General features: G+C 44.0%; 1 protein-coding gene across 1 annotated transcript in view; it reads left to right on the top strand.

Moving 5' to 3' along the window:
* Nucleotides 1-23,598, top strand: part of SPTBN5 (spectrin beta, non-erythrocytic 5) — a 174,998-nt gene that overhangs the window by 37,734 nt on the left and 113,666 nt on the right. The window contains exons 19-30 of the mRNA XM_019519061.1: nt 3,470-3,569; nt 4,888-5,058; nt 5,478-5,642; nt 6,481-6,707; nt 8,878-9,064; nt 10,462-10,662; nt 11,341-11,457; nt 12,607-12,770; nt 13,237-13,369; nt 14,404-14,552; nt 19,969-20,083; nt 20,726-20,836. Coding sequence (XP_019374606.1) covers nt 3,470-3,569; nt 4,888-5,058; nt 5,478-5,642; nt 6,481-6,707; nt 8,878-9,064; nt 10,462-10,662; nt 11,341-11,457; nt 12,607-12,770; nt 13,237-13,369; nt 14,404-14,552; nt 19,969-20,083; nt 20,726-20,836 — 1,840 coding nt within the window. The remainder of the gene's footprint in view (nt 1-3,469; nt 3,570-4,887; nt 5,059-5,477; nt 5,643-6,480; nt 6,708-8,877; nt 9,065-10,461; nt 10,663-11,340; nt 11,458-12,606; nt 12,771-13,236; nt 13,370-14,403; nt 14,553-19,968; nt 20,084-20,725; nt 20,837-23,598) is intronic.

The following is a 23,598-nucleotide window of genomic DNA, read 5'->3' as shown; positions in this document are numbered from 1 at the left end:
ATTGCATCTTACCATGGAGAAGGGCCTGGTATTTCAGAGATGCATATTTCATGCATCATTCTGCTGACTGCCTTCCTGTGATCAATTAGGACACCAAGTCTTTCTTCTTCTCAACTGCTTTCAGCTGATGAGCTCCTAACTTACAGAAGAAATTCTTGTTGTTAGAATTCCTAAATGTGTGACTTTGCATTTAGTACAGTGACATACTGTGACCCAGATTGATTAAGATATGCCTTTTAGACACACTCCTAGGGTGTGCTCACACCTTCAGCCTCAAACCACTCTCTGATGTCTGCTGCTTGACCACTGAGAACAGTCTGAGCCTGCTTCACAGGTCACCTCCCTGACCTACAGTGCCTCAGCTTTATCCATGTTACCTAGATCTTTCCAGCTCTTTGCAGATGGGATTTTGCCAGATTGAAGGATCATACCCTTGTCTAATCATGTGCTCTGAAATTAGAGATCCCAACTTCTGTAGAAGAGGCCTGCCTGTATAGTCAAATGCTCTGAAATGACTCTTATCAATGACAATAAGTTATACAAAATAACCAAAAGATGCATTGCACAAACAAGAGTAATCCTAAAAAATCAGTAACCATACGTTGAGATACAGACAGATATATTAGAATAGACCAACAAAAGAAAATACGGAACAATGATTTTACTTTATCCTTGCACCTTCATCCTAAGCACTAGAAAACAGCTTCTACTTCTCAGCTCAACAGGTTAGATAACAGCTGCTGACTCTGACCTTCCTGTGCCTCAGACCATGTCCACAAGGGTCAGTTTGACTGCACATTAAACATAACCTTGTCAGATACTAATTCTCAGCGATTGCTTCTCTAAAGCATGAATAGAGGTGGAACATTTAAGCTAATCATTACCCTACTAAACAGCCCTGGCCAAAATATAAAAAAATAAAAATTACATTAATATCAAATTCCATAATTTGTATTGGCACAATCATGATAAGGCTAAGCACAGCTTAATGCTACCTATTCATAGAGATAACACAAGTCATAACAGTAAAATCACTTCAATAAAACATATGTGATGTTCCACAAATGCCTCACAATATTGTGGGTTTGCAACAGGTATTACTAAATTTGCCCCATATTTATTACTCCAGTCCTCAAGTCTTCTAATTTTTCCTCCATAAAATTATAATCCTCCATTATGTTGGTAATGCATAATAGTTTTGTGTTGACATCAAATTTAAACACTCCTCCTTTTTGTGCCAAGGTTGCTATGAATATTAAATAAGATCCTTTATGAATTCTGTTCCTTTGAGTAGAATCTACTCGCATCTTCCTTTAACCATTACATATCCAACCTCTAATTAATTAATAATTTACCAAGTGAACCATATCATACTCTTTATGGAAACCTGGAGAGATCTACCACATTTCATTTGTTTAGAAAATAATTTTATCTTATCAAAAAGATATCAGCGGTGTTTGGCATTACTTACCTACAGTAATCTCCTGCCACTTTTTCCATTATGTCTTTATTTATTCTTTGTCTTATTTATTCCTTCTGTCAAAATGTGTTTCAAAGTTTTGCATACTATGTATTGAGGTCAGACTAAAGGGCCCAGAATTGCCTTGATCACCTTTCTTCTCTTTTTAAAATATGGGTACTACTTTGCCTATTCCTCCCCAGGTGTGACAGTTATAATAAGTGTTTACTATTCGTCTTTCATTTACATGTTCTGTTTTCTTCAGAACCCTGGGATGGGGCTTATATGGCCCCCCTGACTTGAGCACATTATGCTACAGGAGTTTTGTTCCCACTTAGTGGTAATTCTATTTGCACATGCTCCATTGCATTAGAGAGAATTTTTATTTAGACAGCATGAGTGCCTGATGGTGTAATACTCCTGGGGTAAACTGAGAAGCTACAGTTATCCTTGTAGCTGCTTGTCTTGCTTGCCCCTTATTCTGGCACTTTCACTGAACTCAGCTTGCATGTGCATATGTGTCTGACATACATTGCAAAGGTTCAGTTACACATATGAAAAATAAATATGAGGAGCATTTGGTAATGTCCCAAAATGAATTGACATATCAGATAGCCAAATGATGCACAGGATCATAAATCTAGTTTTCAGTGGTGAAGGAGGTGTTTGTCACCATGCTTGTATTAGCTTATGCTTACATATTGGACAGTATCCTACTTTAGGAAAAAGTGGGAGACAAGTGCAGGGCCAGAGCTGAGAGAATTAAAATCAAATATAGAGTAAAGAAAGAAACAAAGTTTTAAAGAATGAATACAGAGAAACCCTAGGGAGAAAAGGATAAAGAGTGAAAGGGAAATTCTAATTAAAAAAGAGGTAGTGCTTATACCGGTTTACATAGTGGAGTACACGCTTGTGCCAGCTGAGCATATGCTGATGTTCTTGTATTATTAATTCATAGCATAACCTGTCATTTAGATGGACTCCCCTCCCCCTCCACTCCCAGCACCATATTTGTTTGCCCATAAATCAGTTCACTTTTAGGGAAAACAACCAGAGACATAATTAGCAAGGGTTGTGCCCTGGGCAGAGATGCCAGACAGATGACAGGGAGAGAGGAGGTGCCTTGCCTACCCTGGAGACTTAAAGAATATGACTTGTGCCACTACTGCAGGGTATCCCCACCCCTAGCAACTGCTGTCATAGTGCAATGTCCCCACATCCTGGTGGCTGCTTGTGCGGTATGGAGCTGATACTGAGGTAGCACTGGCTACTTGTGGCTGCCTTTCTGGTGCCCCTTCTAAGTCAGTGTGCAGGGATGGTGCCACACTTGCCCACCCCTAGTTATGCTACTACAAACAACTCTGAGTTAGATCTCCAGATGGTGTAAATCAATGTCATAGTTTCCTTGACTTCAATAAAACTGTCAGTTTCCACCAATGGAAGATCACTCCAAAGGCTTAAACTAAAGGAAAATGGTTTCTAAGCTCAAGTTACTGGTATGAACTCTACAAAAACTATTGCTTATAAGTTTCACAAACCTTGAACCCATCTCTTGTTATGTTGTTTCAAATAAGGTATTTCCAAGGATACAAGTGAACTAAAGAGAAACTTTTCAAGGCAGGGAATGTATTATCATGCATGTCTGCACAGGACCTACCACTTGGTGGTAGTATTCTAATATAAATTATGTCTGATAAGCAGTCAAAGACTCTCCACCTCTAGACATTGTTGCACCTCCCCCTTTTAGTCCTTCCTCCTTCCTCATGAGAAGTAGCTGCTAGTAGCATCATTTTTCTCCCATACATATAACCTTTCCACCTCAGCAAGGACAGCATAGTAGGCCTTGCACCATCTTACTTTTGGCAACAGTTGCATGGGGTTAGTTACAATTTAGCCCAAAGTTATCATGACTAGCAATTAAGACTGACCCAAGGGTTATCAGTTCTATTGCCCTGTTATCATTCAAGTTAGAGGATTCAAAATTATTTAAGGTTTTGCTTTTCTTTGCAGGATCAAAGAGAAAATAACCACTTTCCAGGAAAAATGGAAGTGGCTGAAACAAAGCAGTGACCAGAGGAAACAAAAGCTACTGGCTTCTCTTCAGCTGCAGGTAAAATGTCTGGCGTTCTAAAACCAACCAGAAAATCCCATGAATTTTCAATAATTTTACCGTCTCTGTGATCTGAGCAATGCTAAAATTATTGATCGCTCTCTCTAGTAACAACTACAGCCCACTTTACCTCTGGGCAGAAAATAGAAAGTTTTGACCTTATCTGTAGGATGATTAGGTATTGGCAATGAATGGCAAATGTGTAAGAACTCATTATAGAACAAGTGGATCAAGTTACAAAACAGTAACTAGTGGATCACAGTGAAATACAAGTGAGGCAAATCAATGAAAAAATGGACATATTTAATGAAAATTAACTTGGACATTTTGACCAAACGGTAGTAACCTTGTTAACGGTACCTTGGTCCTTAGCCCATGTGTCGCACAGACTAAGTTAGGGTCCTTGTAGAGAACAAGTGAAGATGCTGTTCCTTCAGAACTGATGAGAGGAAGGCTCTGCTTTCAGATTCCTGATGGGGGGATGAAAGTGGCCCACATTCAGGCCCTAAAACATTGGGCCTGAATTTACTGTCATTCTAGTGTTAATTATGAGTGGTCCATTGAAGTAAATAGCATCACATTGTACTAAAATTGGTGCCATTTCTGTAAGCAAAGAACAGGCCCATTTTCTATTATGTTTTCTTTTCTTTTTTCCACGATGTCATTAAATTATTATTTTACTATACATGCAAAGATAAAGTTTGCTTAATAGGATTTGATTCTTCACAAGAGCATTAATCTAGTTGTCTTTTTGTGTATGCACAATTTTGCATTTCCTCTCCAGACATGAAATAATTTTCACATAGAATGGTCCTGGAGAATTGAGGAAACCCTACAGAGGTTTCTTTTCACTGTCTATAAGGTTTCTCAAGTGAAAATTGCTTTAAGACATATGTTATTTATAATTAAGAAGCATCATATTATATTGCAACTAACTATTTTGTCTATGTGCAACAAGATATTCAGAGTATAATTAGGGCTTTCACCATTCAGGTACATAGATATAACAGTAGTCAGCTCCTTGTAATTTATCTTTTTTTTTACTTTTGTTGATTCCTGAGGGCAGTGGAGTAGAAAATTCTCTTTTTACAATATAACAAAGATATTACTCTGAAGCTGTGAAAACTTGTCAGAAATTCAAGATATTAATCCCTCAATTCAAGGTCTTTAATGGTAAAATACACCAGACTTTCCAATTCTCAGACAAAGTAAGAACCCAATACTTTATGGGAGATTCCTGGAACCCAGAGCAAACTGGTATCCTGGAGTCTGCATGCAGTCAGGAGTCAAATAAGTTTATCCCATTTTCTCCTGGAAGGAGTTCAACCATGATGTTGCTGAGCTCCTAATATGGATGGAAGAGAAATACAAGATTGCATCAGATGAATCATATCGTGACCCAACAAATATTCTGCGTAAACTGAAGTGGCATGAGGCAGCAGAGAAAGAAATGATGGCCCACAAAGAACACTTTGCAGAGCTTCTGAAGGTGAGGGTTGTTTCACTATTATGTACGGTCACCTTCTTGGCTCATGCTTGAGAGCCTCTGTGCTATTTGAAAGCCCCTGATTCAGTCAAGAGTATGTATAGGGTGCCACTGGATAAATAAAGGTTGGGAACTCTATTTTAGTTGCAAATTGATACATTTTGGGCTAGCAGATAATGGTGTGATGGGGACATGTGTGGATTTTCGTTATTTTCTGGAACAGTAGTCATTCCTGATCAAGTTCAGCAACTTGAATCATTCCACCATCATTGTTCTGTAGCATGATGAATCTGACGTAGGAGAAATCTTGATGATGTTTGGCATCCCTTGGAAACAAACATCCATAAATACCAGAACCAAAATTAGTACCAGAATTAGCATTGTTTTTGAGACATTTTGCATTGTTTGCTTTGTCTCCACAGACTGGAAATCAACTTATTAGAGATGGACATTATGCTGCAGATTCCATCCAGGCCAACATATCAGAACTGAAGAAGAAGTGGGAGAAATTGTACAACAGGATGATAGAACGAGGAGACAAGCTAAGGCAAGCTGGACAGCAAGAACAGCTCATGGAACTGCTCCAGGTCAGTAGGTTATACGTTTCAGTGGAGAGGGTCTGGTACAGTTCTAGGATCTCCAGATTATCAAGTTGTCATAAAAAGCTTATCACAAAAATCAGAAAATATAATACCCCACAGGTTTGCCATCCTGAGGAAGACTTCTTTAGATTTTCTGAGGTAAAGAATCAGTGCCTCAGAAGATTTTTTATAGGACCTCAGTCTACCAAGGATTCTGGGCATGTAGTCCAGTTTTACAAGAGAAGCATTGTTCTGTGAAGTTGTGCTCTATTGCTGTCATTACAAAGGATTGCTGTTTTGGGGTCGCTAAAGTTGTGACTCAGTGGGTGTGTCTACATGTACATTAATGCCCTTTTTCTAATGCACATTAAATTAGTACCTCCAATGTGAGGTACTCAATGTGCATTAGGCAATAGTGCATTTGCATACTTTTTCAGTATTGTTTAATGCACAGTAGACTATTCTACTGTTCATTAACATAATGTCACAGCTTTTTACATGATGTTTTAATGCTCAGTGAAATAGTCTACTACACATTAAAGCACATGTGTAGACACACCTACTGAGTTTTAAGATATTAAATATAATGGAATGTAAAATATATCTAAAAGGCTGTTTTTAGAAAGTCTGTTGACTGGCTGGGAAAAGAATTGTTATGACAAATAGTATAAATCAAAACATCCCAGAAAGATGTCTTTGGGTTAGCCACCTACCTTTTGATCTACTAAGAAAAGATCTGCAAAGCACAGAGAACATTCTTGTGGGGAGAAAGTATGTGGAGGTGAAGAAAAAAGGTCCAAGATTCAATGTATGAACTAGCATGAAGTGGACCCTTTTCTTGTAGGACTCCAAAGAGAAGATAGAAAAGATTGAAAAGGTTCTTCAAGATGCAGAGACAGGCCATGATTTGCGCTCCAGCCGTACTCTCCTCAAGCAGCACACTCAGCTGGAAAATGAAACAAATGAGCTGGCTGAGAAAATGAACTCTATTGTGTCCCATGCAAAGAAAATGGCAACTAATCACTTTGACTCCCAGAGGATTCTAGATGAGACACAGAAATATCTGCAAAGGTATTCTCTATTCTCTCCTCACCTCCCATTCCTCCAAAAATGCATTAGTAAGTTAGTGGCAGAGTTAGAAACAAACCTTTAGGTTTTTGATTGTCCACTCTCTATCATAAACAATAGAAAAAAACCATCTCTCCATTAACTAGACTTAGCAGACAGGCTCTGCTTCTCTCACCAGCTTTTTCCATAGTTGTGCTAATCCATCTGGCCTAAACAGCTGCCTGCTACCTTTCTTCAAACTCTGCTAGTGAACCTCAATTCTGGGCAGTAACACTACTGCTGTTGTACTCTCTGGTTCCCTGCAGCTTCTACCAAACCTCTTGCTAAACTGTGTGGTGATGCAGCATTTAGTAGGTACTAAATTAACAGTCTCTTGGCTTATGAACAAAGACTGACTTAAATCTACCAGTCATGAAAAGTGAAAGTCATATTTTTCCCAATAAACCAACTGAACACAACTAGAGTTTCAAAATGCGGATCCTCATTTCCTTTCTTTGCAGGCTAAGATAGCCAGGTAGTGAGTACATGGAAAGAGTGATACTTATACTCCCAATTCCTACGCCTACTTCCTTGTTTGTTATAGTGATTGTATCATACTGACTTCACCCTGCTGTGCCTTAACACACACACAGCATCACCTATGTCATGAATTTTGCTTGTCACCAGTTTGAAGTGCAGTTTCCCAGAAACCCCTGCACCTATCTCCTTGAAACTTGACAGGTTTTGGGTCTCAGCAAGAGCTACCACCCCAGCAGTTTTCACCTCACTGTGGCTTAACACACAAATGACATAAGTTTTGCTTGTCAGCAGCTTGAGGTGCAGTTTCCCAGACACCCCTGCATCTATCACCTTGAAACGTGGCACACTTCATGCCCCCAGCAGAGGCTACCACTCCTGTATGTTTCATCTAAATAAGCCCAAAAACAACAAAATTATAGATATTTCATTGATTCCCCACATACCCTATGGCCAAATCCCCGAATCTCTCCAAATCGGCTCCAAATCTTTTCTGAATCAAATTGGCCAAATCCAAATCGAATAGCTGCCTATTTGCACAGGCCTAATTTGCATTCTCTGGTTGTCCTGAGGATTAACATGCTTCAGCAGGCAAGTGGTGTATATTCGGGTTATTTGGGTCAGGGCGTCCTGTGAAAATATTCCCATTCTCATAGCACCTTTTTGTACTGACTGACTCAGACAGTGGCACTGATCTATACCAAGTCACACTGGATTTGCCTTCAGCTATTGCCTCCCTCCCTAGACCTCCATGCAGGAAGCAATATTTTTGAAGTTATTTAGAATCTTGCTGTATAAACTGGCATGCATCCAGGATGTGTGCTAGAGACAGGGATTCCCACAGGTCCTGCAGGGTGGGTGCCCTTTGAGAGCAGCACCATGTTGTGTGCTCCAGCAAGCAACTAAATTGAGGAACTTGCCTCACATTATGTTTCTCCTTAAGGAACAGACTCTAGTCCTGAAATCCAAGAGCCAAGCAAGATTCATATTTTGTCATCCAGCAATTCTGAGACTCTAGAAAAATCTGGGCCCAGAGAGTAGTAGGCAGCTTAGTTGCATGAATTCCAATTCCCCTGGGCCTGTACCGGGGAACAGTTCTCTCTTCACAATGTTCTACTAGACCTGGCTTCTGGAGCCCAGATATCCTTTACTTCAGTGTGAAGGAGTTCATGCTACTCAGCCAATATCTGGATGATCTGCGTGGTTAATTCTGGGAGAAATAACAATGAGTAACAATGAGGTAGGCATAAGAATCATGGGCGACTGGTGCCACCTTACAGGCAACCAGCAACCAGTCAGCGATATTTCATTGATTCCCCATTATACCCTATGGCCGAATCTCTTCTGAATCTTTTCCGAATCAATTTGGCCAGATCAAATCAGAAAAGCAATATGGATCTCCAGATCAAATCAGATGACTCGGAATCGGCCGAATCTGAATCGAATAGTTGCCTATTTGCACAGGCCTACTCACTACATACTTGCCAAGAGCTGCCCTACAGAGAAGGGTTACTGTTTGTGCAGAATGAGATAGTATCAACCTTGGGAATTTAGTCTCCCAAAGACTGTCCAGCCTTTCACAATCTGCACTGTAAGATCATGGCTGTTTCCTTTTGTTGGTTGTGGATAACAATTCATTTTAACATCTGATCCTCAGGTTCGAGTCCTTGCAGGTGCCTCTTAGTGAGAGGCATCAGCTGCTGCAGGCAACAGTGGATCTGTACCAGTTCTACCATTACCATGGCATGGAGATGAACTGGATCAAAGAACGACTGGCCATTGCCAAATCCACTAAATGTGGCAAATCCTTGGATGCGAGTCAAAGCCTATTGCAAAAACATAAGGTACTTCCTTTATGTTACTCTGGGTCTGAAGGCAACAAAGTTTACATCAGAGAATCTACTTGCCTAACTCCTAAAACCCTACAGTTATATATTTCCCATTGCCTCCCAGGATTGAGTTAGAGAAAAGCCTTACAAACTGAAGGAGAAAAATGTCTATAAAGCCAAATTCTCACTACAGTGTGAGCCCAACATTAGCCATTTGGTACTGTCCGAGTTTATTCCAGTAGCTTCATATGTGCTTAAAATCCAGATATAGTTATTTAGTTGTGTATTTATTTTATTTATTTATATGATTTATACACCACCCTTCCCAACAAAGGTTCAGGACAGCTTCCAATAAAGGGACAGAATAACTTATATAAAACAGGAGAGTAACAAGACAACAAAACAACTTTAAAGGGAGGCAGAATATCAACATAAGAGAAGCCCCGTAAACAATATTTCAACCCAGCTTTGTTTGCTAATCACCTGCCCAAGTAAGAAGGTTTTGCAGCACTTCTGAAAGATGTCCAAGCTCAGGCTTTGCAGGCCTCAAGAGGGAGGGAGTTCCAGACATGAAGAGCAACTGCTGAAAAAGATTTTCTGCATGTTTTCGCCAAGCAAACTTGGCATACTGGTGGTACTTGCAGGAGGTTGCTCTCAGCTGATCTTAGGGATTGTCATGGGGCATAAGAGAGAAGGCAGTCCCTTAGGTACTTAGGGCCCTAAATATTTAGGGCCTTATAGGTCCAAACCAGCAGCTTAAATTACACCCAGAAAGCTGCTGGAGCCCATGCAGACTGGAGCACTGGAGCTGTGTGCTTTTGGCAGCCCACTCCCATCAGGAAGTTCTACACTAGCTGTAGTTCACAGATAGTTTCCAAGGGCATTCCAGATAGACAGGTGACCTTCAAGGGAATATGATATTTCTGTTGAAACTATGAGAAGTATCTGTTCTTACAGAAATAATGTTATCATTGTGCTTTGAGGAAATCAATTATTTTAATTTAAAATGCTTACATTGGTGCATGTTGCTATCACTGATACAAAATTCTGTGGACAAATCGATCTAACTGGATTGCACAATACAGATTTCTGTGGAATCTGCTTCTTTTTAGCTGTTTTGTTTTTCCACAGGTATCTTTTTGCCCTCATTCTTTCTACCTGGGATTTGGCAGACAGCGTCAGGTCAATGAGCTAGACTAATGTACCGGCTCTTTTTCCATTGGCAGCAGAATGTTTCAGTTTAGCAGGTTATAACAGAAGCAACTCATTTTGTGGAGATCTAAACAGTGGACCCATATATCTTGCAACCTATAAGTACCCCCCTAATCTCCCATTTCTAGCATCCTTCTTCTGCATAATTGTATGCCACCCTGCCCATGCTTTTTCTTATCTCCCACTCTTCCACTCCCCAGGAATTGCAGGCAGAAGTGAATGCTCACAAGCAGCAAGTTCATAGAGTCCTTCACAAAGGAAAAACTATGGCTGAATGCAAGCACCCTTCATCTCATATAATACTAGAGAAATGCCAGGAGCTTGTCACCAGCTGGATGGAGCTGGAGAAGTCATGTGAGGAGAGGATGAAGCAGCTACAGCACACTGTTGGCTTCCAGCAGGTATGAATTACAGTATTCCAATTAGTCTGTTTCAGGCCAAAAGCTGACCGGAAAAGCTTTAAGTAAAAAGTAAACCTGTTTAAGATCCCAAACCATTTGGGTTGATAGTCGCATCATTGCATGAACCTGAAGTAATGCATGGATGGCTGAGGTAGAGAGCTAAATCACGATCCCACATCTGCAGCTGCTGGGCAGCAGCTGTAGGCCTTCTAAACCAACTGCTGGATAAGAAAGGGGAACAGAATCTTGATCCTAGGCTAATGAAGTCAATGAAGAGTTTTCATTTAAAATAATTTGAGTGAGGATCCGGCTCTTACTCATGTGGTGCACATGAGATACATATGTTCCCCTTACTCATTGCTTCACTGAAAATGACTTCACACAGCACCAAACCGGGGCTGAAATGGTTCAGAGGGACTTGGATTGGACATCCCAAGCCAAACTAATGTGGGGCCATATTTTGAAGGCAAATGTTTAAAATATGAACATCGTAAACCTTTCACTAGAATCTGTGAAAACTTTGCAGATCATCTGGGGCTGGATTTCTTTGGGACTGATGCTTTAATGTGTCTCCACCCACTGATATTATAGTGCAATCTGTGGTCAGATTTTGTCAAATTGAAGGAGTGACAGTAACCATACCACAGGAGTAAAATTAATTCCTCTTCCTTTTGTTAGTTTTTAATGCATACTTCAGACTTGGAAACTTGGGTAGCAGAGAAGCTTCCATTTGTAACCAGTGGGGACTATGGTAAAGATGAAGCTGCAACACTGCAACTTCTCAAGAAACACAAGGTAACTCAGTGTCATCACCCACATTAAAATTCTTCAGAAATGTAGTCCTAATCCACAGTGGTCCCTCCTAGTTAGTTGCCATAATTTGAAACTGGTGTATCTTCATCTAGGATGGATTTGTTAGAATGGAAATAACAGGTGTTTATAGACGTGCTCTGGGAGTGCAGGGGCGAGAGGGTGGCATGCTTTAATTAGAGCAGCTCTGAGAGCCACTCTAATTAAAGCACCTGGAGTATCACGTGTATCAGTGCCCCCATGCTGAAAAACAGTGATGGGGGCACTTTAACTAAAGTTTATAAAACGAGCTGTAGTTAAAGTGTCCCTGCCACCATTTTTCAGTGTGGGGACACTGATACACATGATGCTGGAGTCTGCTGGAGCAGGGTAATTAGAGCACATCAGAGCAGCCTCTCTGCATGTGTAAAGGTGCCTAAAGAATTCTGCTTACCACTGCATTTGTTAAAGACTTAACTGGTGGGGGGTGGATCATGGAGGAATAAAGTATCTTATTTCCCTGAGCTCAGAATCAGTTCTACTCTGTCATATTTATTATAGCCCCAGAGTTAAAAATATGGCTAAATCATTGTTCTGGGAATGCTTTTCCTTTCCAGCAATGTAACAGGTCTCTCTAGTGCCTTTGTTTGTCTATATCAGAGGTTCCCAACCCCTGGGATGCGGCCCGGTACCAAGCCACTAATGGTTGCCAGTCTGCAGGAGGGTTGGGTGCTGGACCAGAAGTCCAGAAGTGACCAACATACCACAGACCAGCAGCCAACCCTTTTTTATACTCAGTATAAACAGAACAGTATCTGTTTTTTATACTCAGTATAAAAAAGGGTTGGCTGCCAGTCCATAGTATGCTGGTCACTTCCGGTCTGCAGTATGCTGGTCCAGTTTGCCGGTCCGCAGTCTAAAAAGGTTGGGAACCACTGGTCTACGTTGTTTGAATAAAGGTATCTTATTTTTGTAAAAGTTATGAAAAATATTAATTCAGAACATTTGTGTCAGGAGAGGCAGTGTGGTCTTTAAGAAAGGTTGAGCCTTCTCTTTCGGTGCCTTTCTGGTTGTCACTCAGACTGCTGCCAACATCGACTGCCTGTGGATTTCACTTCCCCCTTGGTACTCAGGTAGTTTTCTTCTTGCTCTCAGGCACTGGAACATGAGATCAGAGTTTACCAGAATATGAGGGACGAGCTGGTTGAAACAGCCAAAGCACATCTTCTCCCAGGCTTCATCCAGTTTGATGAGGTTGATGCTCCACAAGAGCAGGTTCTCTCAAAGTTCCAGGACTTGCAGGAGAAGGCTACAGCAAGGTATGGGCTAGAGCAGTGGTTCCCAACCTTTTTTTGCCACAATCTGCTGCTGGGAGCAGAGTGCAACAATGGTGGCAGCAGTGGTCCGGAGCCAGGGGAGCTCCTGGCATGCAGCATGCTCCATCTTTTATGTGCAGCACCACTGGCATTGCCCCCGCAACGTCATTTAGGTTGTGACCCCAGGTTGGGAACTGCTGGACTAGAGAAATAATGGTTTTGACTAAATACCCAATCTGGGTCCCTCAATGAATCTCTGGTCTGATCCAAAGCCTATTGAAGTCACTAGGAAATCTTTCCATTGGCATCACTGGGCTTTGGATCACATTCTAATCACCTCTGTATATACTGCAGTGTCAGTTTCCAAAAAATGGATTCTTTCCAAATTTGTATCCTGCAGTGCTGATCCTTGTGAAAAGTGATTTGGATATGTATATTCCACTTTCTTCCTCCCCCTCCCTCTAAACAGAAGGAAGAAGTTGAATGAGACTCTTGTCCTGCATGAGTTCCTGAGGGAGTATGAGGACCTACAGGACTGGATCAGTCAGCAGAAGCAAGTAGCTAGCTCTGATGACTATGGCAGTGACTATGAACATGTCCTGGTGAGTTTCAGTAGGAAGCCTTGAAAGTTTACTTATTTTAGTACAGCAAACATACATGACACGGAGTCTGACTATATGAAAAGTATGGCATTGATGATTAGGATTCTGAAGACAGTATAAGAAATAGATATGAATGCTTGGGAGATAGGAATAAAAAGGATGGTGAAGGATTAAGGTGTTTAAGTATGGAATAATACTGAACAAGAAACATGTAAATGAGCAACTGAAGGAAAAATGTAAGATCACTTAGAAAATGAAATAGAATTATTGGCTGGAAAAGGTTGGCAGTGTTGTTTAACACACCCAGCTACTATAGCAGAGCAGGGATAGTACAAAATGGCTGGCTGCTATGGATGATCCCCTGTTAGAAAGAAGGGGCAGTAGGTTTCAGGGAAGAAGGGAGCAAAAGGAAATTTCTGATCATTTAGAAGAGTGTTGAAGCAAACTGGTGGGAGGGCTCTGAGAGGGCAAGACTTTGGTTTCCAAAACACTAGCATGCTGGGTGGATGATTCAGCAAGGTCCTATAGGGCTGACAAGCTTGTTTGGAGTGGGCTGCTTAAAGCAGCCTCAGTTCATTTTCTTCTGACTTTGACTGGTGAAATATTGTGTCCACAAAAATGGAAGTGGGACTGATTGAAACTGTAGTCCCAAATGAACTTTTACATTTGCCCTGCAGGTGTATACTATTTAAGAATTTAAGCTTAAACTTGTTCAGTTTCATACAGCATTTGGAATATGTTTAATCGGATGTCCATTTATTTTCTATTTTGGATTGCCCTTATCATATGGCTTATGCTCTCACCCTCTGTAAGCATCACAGAGCCAGCACATTATTTAATTTCTTTTTATAGATAAACTGTGGACCCTATAGAATAAAATTTAGACTTACTTTCTCTATGGTTTCTGCCACTCTTTGTCACTAGCCTATTGCCTTCTTTTAGAATGTGATCAAGATGGCTGAGCAGGTATTGATAAGCAATAGTAGCAACCCAAAGAGAGTTTGATATTTGTTTTTCATTCCTCCTTCCCAAAGGATCTTTGTGCCAAATTTGATACTTTTCGGCACCAGCTGGCAACAGCTGTCAACAGAGTTGCAGCTTGCCAGCAGTTAGCAGAGAACTGCTTGTTGGAGCATGGGTACTCTGAATCCAGAGAGATCCGGCAGAAACAGAAAGAACTAAGGTAAGAGACTAGCCCTGCTTATATCCTTTAATTGTCTGTCTGTCCTGCCCTAGGGGGAGGAAAGAGGGAGAAGTTTAAGATACAGGCACCAAATTCATTGATTTATAAATGTTCAGCAGTAAGGACCAGAAAAGGAGAAGTGTCTTGTTCTGAAATGGTGTCAATGGCAACCTTGTCAGTGGCATGGGACACAGAACGTATCTTTTTAAAATGAATAATTCAAATTATATCAACGTGCTGATCAGGCAGCTCATGCAGTAGGCCATGAACCTGTATGTAGCAGAGTAGGTAAGTTTCCTATGTCATTTTCCATACTTTCAGTTAATTGTACTGCTGGGAGGTTAATTATGTCATCAACATTCTTACTTCATGAATTTGAAATCTGTCGGGTTTGTGGGGAGAGTCACTGAGGGGTAGAATAGGATGGACTGTGTTAGATAACCTGTGGTTGGATTCAGTTGAAGCAGGCTGGCATGCCAAAATAGCATTACCTTTTTCCAAAATTTTAGCTTTCATTAAAAAAAAAAAAAAAGGCACTAAATTCTAAGTTACACCTAAAGCCCCTTTATGACACCAATATGGTAGAAAAGGGCTTCAGCCCAGCTACAGTTCAGACGTAGGTTGTTGCTGTTAGAAAGAAAACCTGGAAAACATTAGCAAATATAATGAATTTTTCTGAATCTGGCAGCTAAATTTAATATACCTGAAATCTCTGAGCTGTCCCCTTTCAGTTCAGTGAACAGTTAATGGTGATTATTTAAATGTAACCATTGCTAATTATTTCATTGCTGATTACTGGAAACTCCATGGTCATGACTCTAGTTTAAGCAGTTACACTATTTCTTAGTGGCCCAAAGACTTTTTTTTAGCATCCTAAAGTATAAGTCCTTGTTTCCTGGACTAGGGACAGACATTAAAAAAGCCTGAGTCTGAATTGATTTAATCTTTGCAGGTTAGTCTAACCTGGCTAGGCTAAATCACTTTGTAACTGCCCAGACATGCAGGCATATGCAATGGCTCAGGCTAGAAACTGGAGGGGGGCACACCCTTACACTGTGCTGAGCTGAGGGAGGGCATAGCCAGGCTATGGCAGGATGCTTTGATTGGGGAGGGGTTCCCACACTTCTGACCAGCCCAACAGGGAATTGATAACAGTGTTTATCAGGCCTAACTCAGTGTTTATCAGCCCATTAAGAAAATAACAGAGGGACATTACCACCTACCTGTTGATTCTTTGTCCCGTCTTCCACTACACAGCCCATAGCCAGCATGTGGTCTGCTAGCTAATGCTGAGAGGTGTCTGTAAGGCAGAGAGGACAAGGAGAGGAGGAGGAGGGGGAATAGGGATGGCTTCAGTCAGGGAGCAGAGGGGAGGGGCCAGAAAGCCCTACCCAGGTCACTTAAATCTGATACTACATTCAAGCAGGTTTATCTCCAACCAGTTTCAGCCATTTTCAAACTGGTTTATGTGCACTGAACATCTGTTCTGTCACAGGTTTAAACTAGTTTCTGATCACCAGGGATCCGGGTTTTCTGTTTCCCATGGAAAAATGGAGAAAACCACGGATTCCCTGTTTTTATCGGAGAAAATGCTGATTTCTCTTTTTAGCAGAGAAATCCACAGATTCTCCACTTTTGCAAAGAGCTCTTGCAGGCTGGCAACTGCCAGAGGACGGGAGAGAGGGGGGAGGGCGGGGCCTGAGCCTCTGAGGTAGCCAAAGGGCAAAGGTAGCCCTTTGCTCATGTGGCATGGAGGTAAGTGGGAGCCAGGGCCAGGGGTGGGGCAGAGGTTCCCCTCTGTGGGGGGGCTTTGTGGGCAAGTGATACGGGGCACAGTGTGGTGGTGCCTGTCATGTGCGGGCCGCATATATGCCACCCAGCTGGCTGCCTGAGGGAGGGGGAGAGGGAGGCTGGCATGAGGTCGGAGCACAGCTCTGTGGCTGACTCTGCAGCTGTGGTGAGGGATGGAGATGCAGGGGCTTGGGCTTGCACGCAGAGGCCACTGCCACTTACCTGGAGGCCCATGACGGTGGTGACGGCCGCTGCCTCCAAAACCTCCTGCTGCCACTACCCAGTCATGCCTGGAGCTGAGCAGCTGGCTGCCAGGCAGCATCAGCAGTGTAGTGGTGGCCGGGTGGTATGCAGCCACCCCCACCACCCCACGCCAGGCACAGCTCTGCAGCAGCAGCGGGAGGTTTTGGAGGCAGCGGCTGTCACCACCATCACGGGCCTCCAGGTATGTGGCAGCAGCCGCCATGTGCAAGCCCGAGCTCCTGCCACACCCCCATCCCTTACCATGGCTGAAGAGCCGGCCATGGAGCTGTGCTCCGGCTGCATGACAGCCTCCCTCTCCCCCTCCCTCAGGCAGCTGGCCGGGCAGCATGTGTGCGGCCTGCATGTGGCAGGCACCACCACACTGCACCTTGTATCACTTGCCAGCAAAGCCCCCCCACAGAGGGGCACCTCTGCCCCCCACCTTGGGCCTGATCCCAGCTGTGATGTGCTGCTTGGGGTCAGCAGCACCCCCTGCTCCCTCAGCCCCCAACCATCTTCCCCAGCCCTGCCCCACAGACCCCAAGTCCCACTTACCTCTAGGATCCAGGGGCAAAGGACATGGCTCCATGGTAGCAGCGCTCGCCCACAAAGCCCCCCCCATCCTGCATGCAGCCGCCACCACCCCCACACCACTGAACTGTGCAGCTGGTTGCGGGGCATGCCGCTGCATGGAAGCCCCCTGTTCCCTGCCCCTGGCTGGGAAGCATATATGTGGCCCATACACGGTGGTTGCCATCAAAGTGCTGCTGCCGTGCCCTGCACCACTTGCCCACAAAGCCATTCAGGTGGCTGTGGGATGGTAGCGCAGGGTGCAGTGGCAGAGTTGCAGTGGCAGCCTCCGTGTGTGAACCTCCTGTCAGGCCGGCCAGCATGTGTGTGGCACGCAGAGTGGCACCCCTGGCCCTGCTCCTGGGAGTGGGCACAGTGGCACACTATCCCCTCCCTTGATCTAGCCCCTCAGCACCTTCCCTTTCCCCTGCCCTGGTCTGCCCCTTCCCCACACACACACTTACCTGCTGGGGTGGGTGTCAGTGTGTGTGTCCGCATGTCTGGGGGGCTATTGTGAGGGGCATCAGGAGGGCTGTTGAGACAGGGGGGAGTGTGGGGCACCAGCAGCACTGGGAGGGGCTGTGGGGGGCCTTTAATTTTTATTATGGAATTTGGGGTTTTAATCAGAGAATATGCAATTTTTATTCAGAGAAAACCAAGATCCCTGCTGATCACTTAAACCGGTTTATGTGTAATGTCTGTCCCTAGCCCTGGAGTGCCTTCATTCGTCCATGTATGCTTGCTAGCTCTTCCTTTTAATTCATATGACTCTCTGTTATATTTCTAAGTTTAGCTTTTATGCTCTTCCTCTCCTGCTCAAATTTGTATTTTCACTCTCCTTTGGTTTACTATGACCCACATGAGATGGGGCAGAGCCCCAGAATCCAAGTACATCTCATTCACTTCTCCCACATCCAAGCTAAAATCCAGTGCAGAAAATGGAAATCTGATACTCTGAGTGGTGAAATGGATCCTAAACACTTCCATTTCAATCATCCTACCACACATTATGAATAATCTGCTGTGGGATAAATTGCTCACAGAAATATAATGCATCCAAGGAGGTAAACAAGGTCTTTCTTTTCTATTCACTGCCTTTCTGCTGCTACCAGTGTACTTATTCCACTTCTTCATGCACTGAATAGAATCCACTGGACTGTAACAATAGTTGTATTAGGATTGACTCAGTAAGAGCAAACCCTCGTTGCCTGTAAGGAAACTGCCTCCAGAAAGAATGGTGGTGTAGCCTGGGCGTACACAGGTTTGCACTTCCCTCTCCAATTGAGGGAATTATTAGCAGGGCAGCGTGCTGTAGAGGGACACAACAGCCCAGCAGCCACCTCTGTCCCCTATGAAGTCAGGTCCAGTCAATCAATTACTTAACTATATACACATTTATTATTACAACAAAACCATTAAAGGGTAAGGACGTTATATATATTTATATATATAATCTATGTACAAATTTACAAAACAATAAACCCTATTTTACACACACACACACACACACTCACTCACTCACTCACTCTTACCATTTAAAATACAAATGAACAATAGAACAAACCAGACCAAAGGATACTGATTGGGCAACCTTATAACTCTATTCACATACAAACTATTACTTCAGATTATTCACATAAACTGTAAGGCACAGTCCACAAATATAATCAGCAGTCCTTAGACCACTACAGGAAAGGAGATGAGGGGGAAAGAAAAAGGAGAGGAAGACGCCAAAGACTTCTAAGCTCCCCTGCTATCACCCAGGAGCAGCTCACATGGTGCCCCTTTGCAACCCTCGGGAGGTCCCTCCCCTGTGGGGACCCTCTCTCCAGGGTAACTTACTACTCCACAGTCCCGGAGGGTTGCCTCTTGTTCTCCAGGTCAAGCTCTGTTCCCCGCTGGGTTTTCCTGCTGCCTGACTCTGCTGCCACCGTCCTGGCTTAGGGCCACATGCAGCGCTGTGTGTGGTGGGTGCTTTGCCTTGTGCTAGGGGTTGGAGGCCTGGACAGCCTTGTGCAGCACCGGGGCTCAGTCTGCTCCCGGACCCACTGAGCAGTGTCATCTGCACTAAACTGCTGCCCTGTATCAGCAGCTGTAGACCCGAGCCACCTCAAGCAGCTCCCAGGGTCTCTCACCCTCCGTGCAGCACCTCCTGCACTGAGCTCCCAGCCTCGTTCTGGGGGTTGTGGACCTGAGCCACCCCAGGGGCTCCAAAGATCCTGCTCCATGCACCAGCCTGTACACCGTGTCTCTGGCCACACGCCAAAGGTTGCAGGCCCGAGCCACCTCATGCAGCTCACAGGGTCTGAATGCTGTGCGCTGTACTGCGCACTGCGAGCCTAACCGCTGGAGCCGTACCACACTCCCCACTGATAAAAGTCTTCAGGGGCTCTTCCTAGGCTACTGCTTCACCCTGCTGAGCAGCTCTCCTCAGCTCTTCTAAGCCCCGCTCTTCTCTCTTCGCTGCATCTGCCCCTCGTGCTGGGCGCGCAGCTCCTTTCATAGGCTCCAGGCCTCCGCCCCTGCAGTCTTCCGGACTTGACTGTTTACAGTCTTCAGTCAGGTACGAAAGAGCTCTTCTCCCCCTCCCCTCAGGAAAGGGGCAGGACGTGATTTCTCCTGCTGCCTTCTGATTGGTGGATGCGCTCCACCAATCAAAACAGCAGGATCTCAAGCCTGGAGTTCCACCCAAGCTCTGAAAGGTAAGCCTGTTACAATGGCAAGGGCAAAAGTTTAAATAGAGAGGTCTTTACTATTTTTCCTCTGTTTGTTCCTATATTTTCATGCTCCCTCTCTCCATTCCCCTCTGTAGGAATTCCTGGGAAGAGCTACTGGAAATGACCAGAGTACGGGTCAAACAACTTCAGGAGGCTGAAAAGATTCACAAGTGTTACCAAGACCTGACAGATGCCCTCACCCATATTGAGGTAAAAATTCGGGGGGGAAAGAGCTGTGAAGTAGGTTTCCCATTTTTTGCCTTACCCTGGCGGGTCTCTAGCAGACTCACCCTTCAGATTTCTGACATTTAAAGATTGTATTTCCACTAGAAGTGCTAAAAAAATTCTCTTCCTCCTTCAAAGCCTGAACATAATAATGTTGTCACACATAACATGACATTAACATAACCTCTAGGCCTTCAAACCAAACTAGAACAGTCATGTTGTTAACTGCTTCAGTTTTACAACTTCATCTTTAGTGTGTTAGCTTTTAATGTGTTGGAGAGAGCACTTTCCATCAAAAAGGCATCTCCTTAGATGTGAATTAGAGATAATCCCACATAGTTTCCTGCATGTGCAAGGCAATGGGACTTTTCTGGTTTATGGGCTGATCTATTCTCCATTCAGTTACTTAGGTGAAATTCCATTAACTGCAATGAAGTTACTTCTTATATGCACTGGTATGAGTAAAGAATCAACCCCCCTGTATTTCATAATATATTACCCACTATTTTGGCCATAGCAAAAGAAAGTAAGGTGCCATACTGAGTGAGAAGCTGGCAGAAATGAATCCCTGGGGTTTTGCCTTGAAGCATAAATTAACAAAAGGGTCATTAACTCCTTCCTTGCTAGGAGAAGACCAAGAGAATCCCAGATGACATTGCAAAAGACCTGAGTGGTGTGTTGTCCCAGCTACGTAAGCATGCAGCCCTTGAGCATGAGATCTCTGGAAATGAGCAGCAGGTGAGAAGTCGCTTGTAATTTTTAATATGCAGTAAACAGCTGGGATTCTAAGACCATTCCAGCAATAAGTTCCCATTTTAAGTTTGTCAGGGCTAGCAAAAGTCCAAGGGTCTCCCTTAAAGCCGGCTATTTCTATTAATGTGTTCGAGGTGATAGTTATGCAGTGAGTCATTTAAGGCCTTAAAATCAAGGAAAGCTTTATGAGTGTTGACTCCAAAATTAGCTTACAAGCTTGGTTCTGATAACCATTTGAAGTGATACTTATGTTAAGCTTATCTTAACCTTACAGTGCATTTTTCCTTCTGTTCAAAACATCTTTCAGTTCATTGCATAAACATGTTCTGGATACTGCGTGATATGAGGAGAGACTGAATATTTTCTGGATACTGAAATGGGGTTGTCAGCTTGTTAGAGTATGTCATGGAAGATGAAGAGGAGGTGAAAACTCACTGAGAGGTCTCCTGGGAGAAGGGCTACTTGTGAAGTTAAGATTGGGGAGTACACTTAGGCTTGTTAAAAGGTTCTTCTGAAAAGGTTTAGGTCATGAAAATAACTATTTTTCAGAATGATTCGTATTTTATCCACAGAGATTTGATTTCATAGATTTCATAGACATTAGGGCTGGAACCACCTCTGGTGTGGACGCTTTACCCCAAAGTTTGGTGTCATCAGCGAACTTGACCAGTCCACTTCTGACACCAATGTCCACATCATTAATGAAGATGCTGAAAAGAATAGGCCCAAGGACAGAGCCTTGAGGAACCCCACTGGTCACGGCACACCACAACGATTGACTTCCAACAACTACGAATCTCTGGGTCCAACCTCAAAGCCAATTCCCCAGCCAGCAAACTGTGATGTACCCAAGGCTGCATTTGGCCAGTTTTTGTATAAGACGATTATGGGATACCAAATCAAAAGTTTTTTTTAAAATCAAGCTATATGACGTCAATCTCTTCTCCCTTTTCCAGGTGATATGTCACCTGGTCATAGAAAGAGATGAGATTGGTGAAGATCCGTGCCAGTGGCAGAGCTATGATGCTTGCCATCTCCTTAAGTACACTGGGGTGTAAGCTGTTTGGGCCAGCTGACTTGAAGGTGTCCAGCTTCTCAAGGTGTTCCTTCACATGGTCAACATTGATGAAGGGTAACATTTCTCCCTCACCCTAGCTGTCCCATACCATATTAAGCAGGGCTGTTCCTTGGGGCTGGTGAAAAACTGATGCAAAATACTCATTAAGCAGGTTGGCTTTTTCCTGGGCATCAGTTGTCAGTTGACCCATATGGTTTAGCAGGGGTTCAAAATTACTCTTGCTTTTCCTCTGGCTCCTTACATACCTGAAAAAGGGCTTGATACGTGTAGCCAGCTGGAGTTCAGTCACAGCCTTGGCTTTCCTGGTTCGCTCCGTACAGGTCCGGGTCAGTGCATAGTACTCCCCCTTTGGGGTAGATCCAGCCTTCCATCCTTTATAGGTCTTTCTTTTTAGATGCAGGAGGTCCACTAGTTCCCTGGAGAGCCAAGTGGGCTGCTGTTCCCTTTTGCTGCCTTTCCTCTGAGACGGGATAGATATTGCTTGAGCTTTCAGGATTGCTCCCTTAAGGAGCAACCACTCTTCTTGAACTACCCTCCCCTTTGGGCTGTGGTTCCTTAGGGCCTCGCTAACAAGCCTCCTGAGCTTGTCAAAGTCAGCTTTCCTGAAGTTGAGGACTTCTGCTTTGCTGACTGATTTGCCTGCTTTACGGAGGATGGTGAAGGTGATCAGCTCATGGTCGCTGTCTCCCAGCTTCCCTTCGATCATCAGGTTGCTGATTAAGTCATCCCCAGTTGCTAGCACCAGGTTGAGCAGTGCTTTGCCTCTCGTCAGTCCATAGATTTCTTGAGTCAGATAGAGCTCATCCACGCATGTGAGGAAGCTTTGCGACCATTTGGATGTGGCAGAGTGCTCTTCCCACGAGATGTCAGGGTACTTGAAATCTCCCATGACAACCAGGGACCGGGAGTGTGGAGCCTCAGCTAGTTCCCTGGCAAATTCCTGGTCAAGCTCTTGATCCTGGCTAGGAGGTCTGTAGTAGACTCCCACCATTGTGTCCCGTGTGCCTTGTTCACCAGAGAGTCTCCAGTCGTCCCCCCTGGGTGCCAATGTCAGCTTCCAGCGACACGTAGCTTTCCTTGACATAGAAAGCTACCCCCACCCTCCCCGCCTCTTGTGTCCACACGATCCCTCCTGTATCCCTAACCAGGTCTCCATTATCCCTATGAGATTATAATCCTTTTGCTTTAGCAGGAGGACCAGTTCCTTCTGTTTGTTCCCCAAGCTGCTGGCATTGGTATACAGGCACATAAGTGTCTCACTGGGGGCCCTTGCCTTGCCTACAGATTGATCAGGGGCTGGGGTAGGGGTGAATTCCCTTGAGAGCCTTAGCCTGCTGGGCTTACAAAAGCTGTCCAGTGGGCTTGCAGTGGCAGTACTCCCCCCATCCCCCAGCAGGCTTAGTTTAAAGCCTGGTCGAGCAGGTCAGCAAGTCTGGCTGAGAAGAGCCTCCTCCCCAGCAGAGTGGGGTGGAGGCCATCTCTTCCCAGCAGCCTACTGCCTTCCTCACCAAAGACTGGCTCTGATCGTGGAAGCCGAAGCCTTCACGATGACACCAGCGCCGCAATCTTTGGTTGACTACCTTAACCTGTCTCTTCCTCCTCAACTCATAACCCACAACCAGGAGGAGTGAGGAAAAGACCACTTGTGCCCCTAAGCCCCGCTCCCAGA

Source organism: Gavialis gangeticus, unplaced genomic scaffold (genome assembly GCF_001723915.1).
Source record: "Gavialis gangeticus isolate Ggan-Ray unplaced genomic scaffold, GavGan_comp1, whole genome shotgun sequence".
Taxonomy (NCBI): domain Eukaryota; kingdom Metazoa; phylum Chordata; order Crocodylia; family Gavialidae; genus Gavialis; species Gavialis gangeticus.
This window is presented reverse-complemented; position numbering and strand designations above follow the sequence as displayed.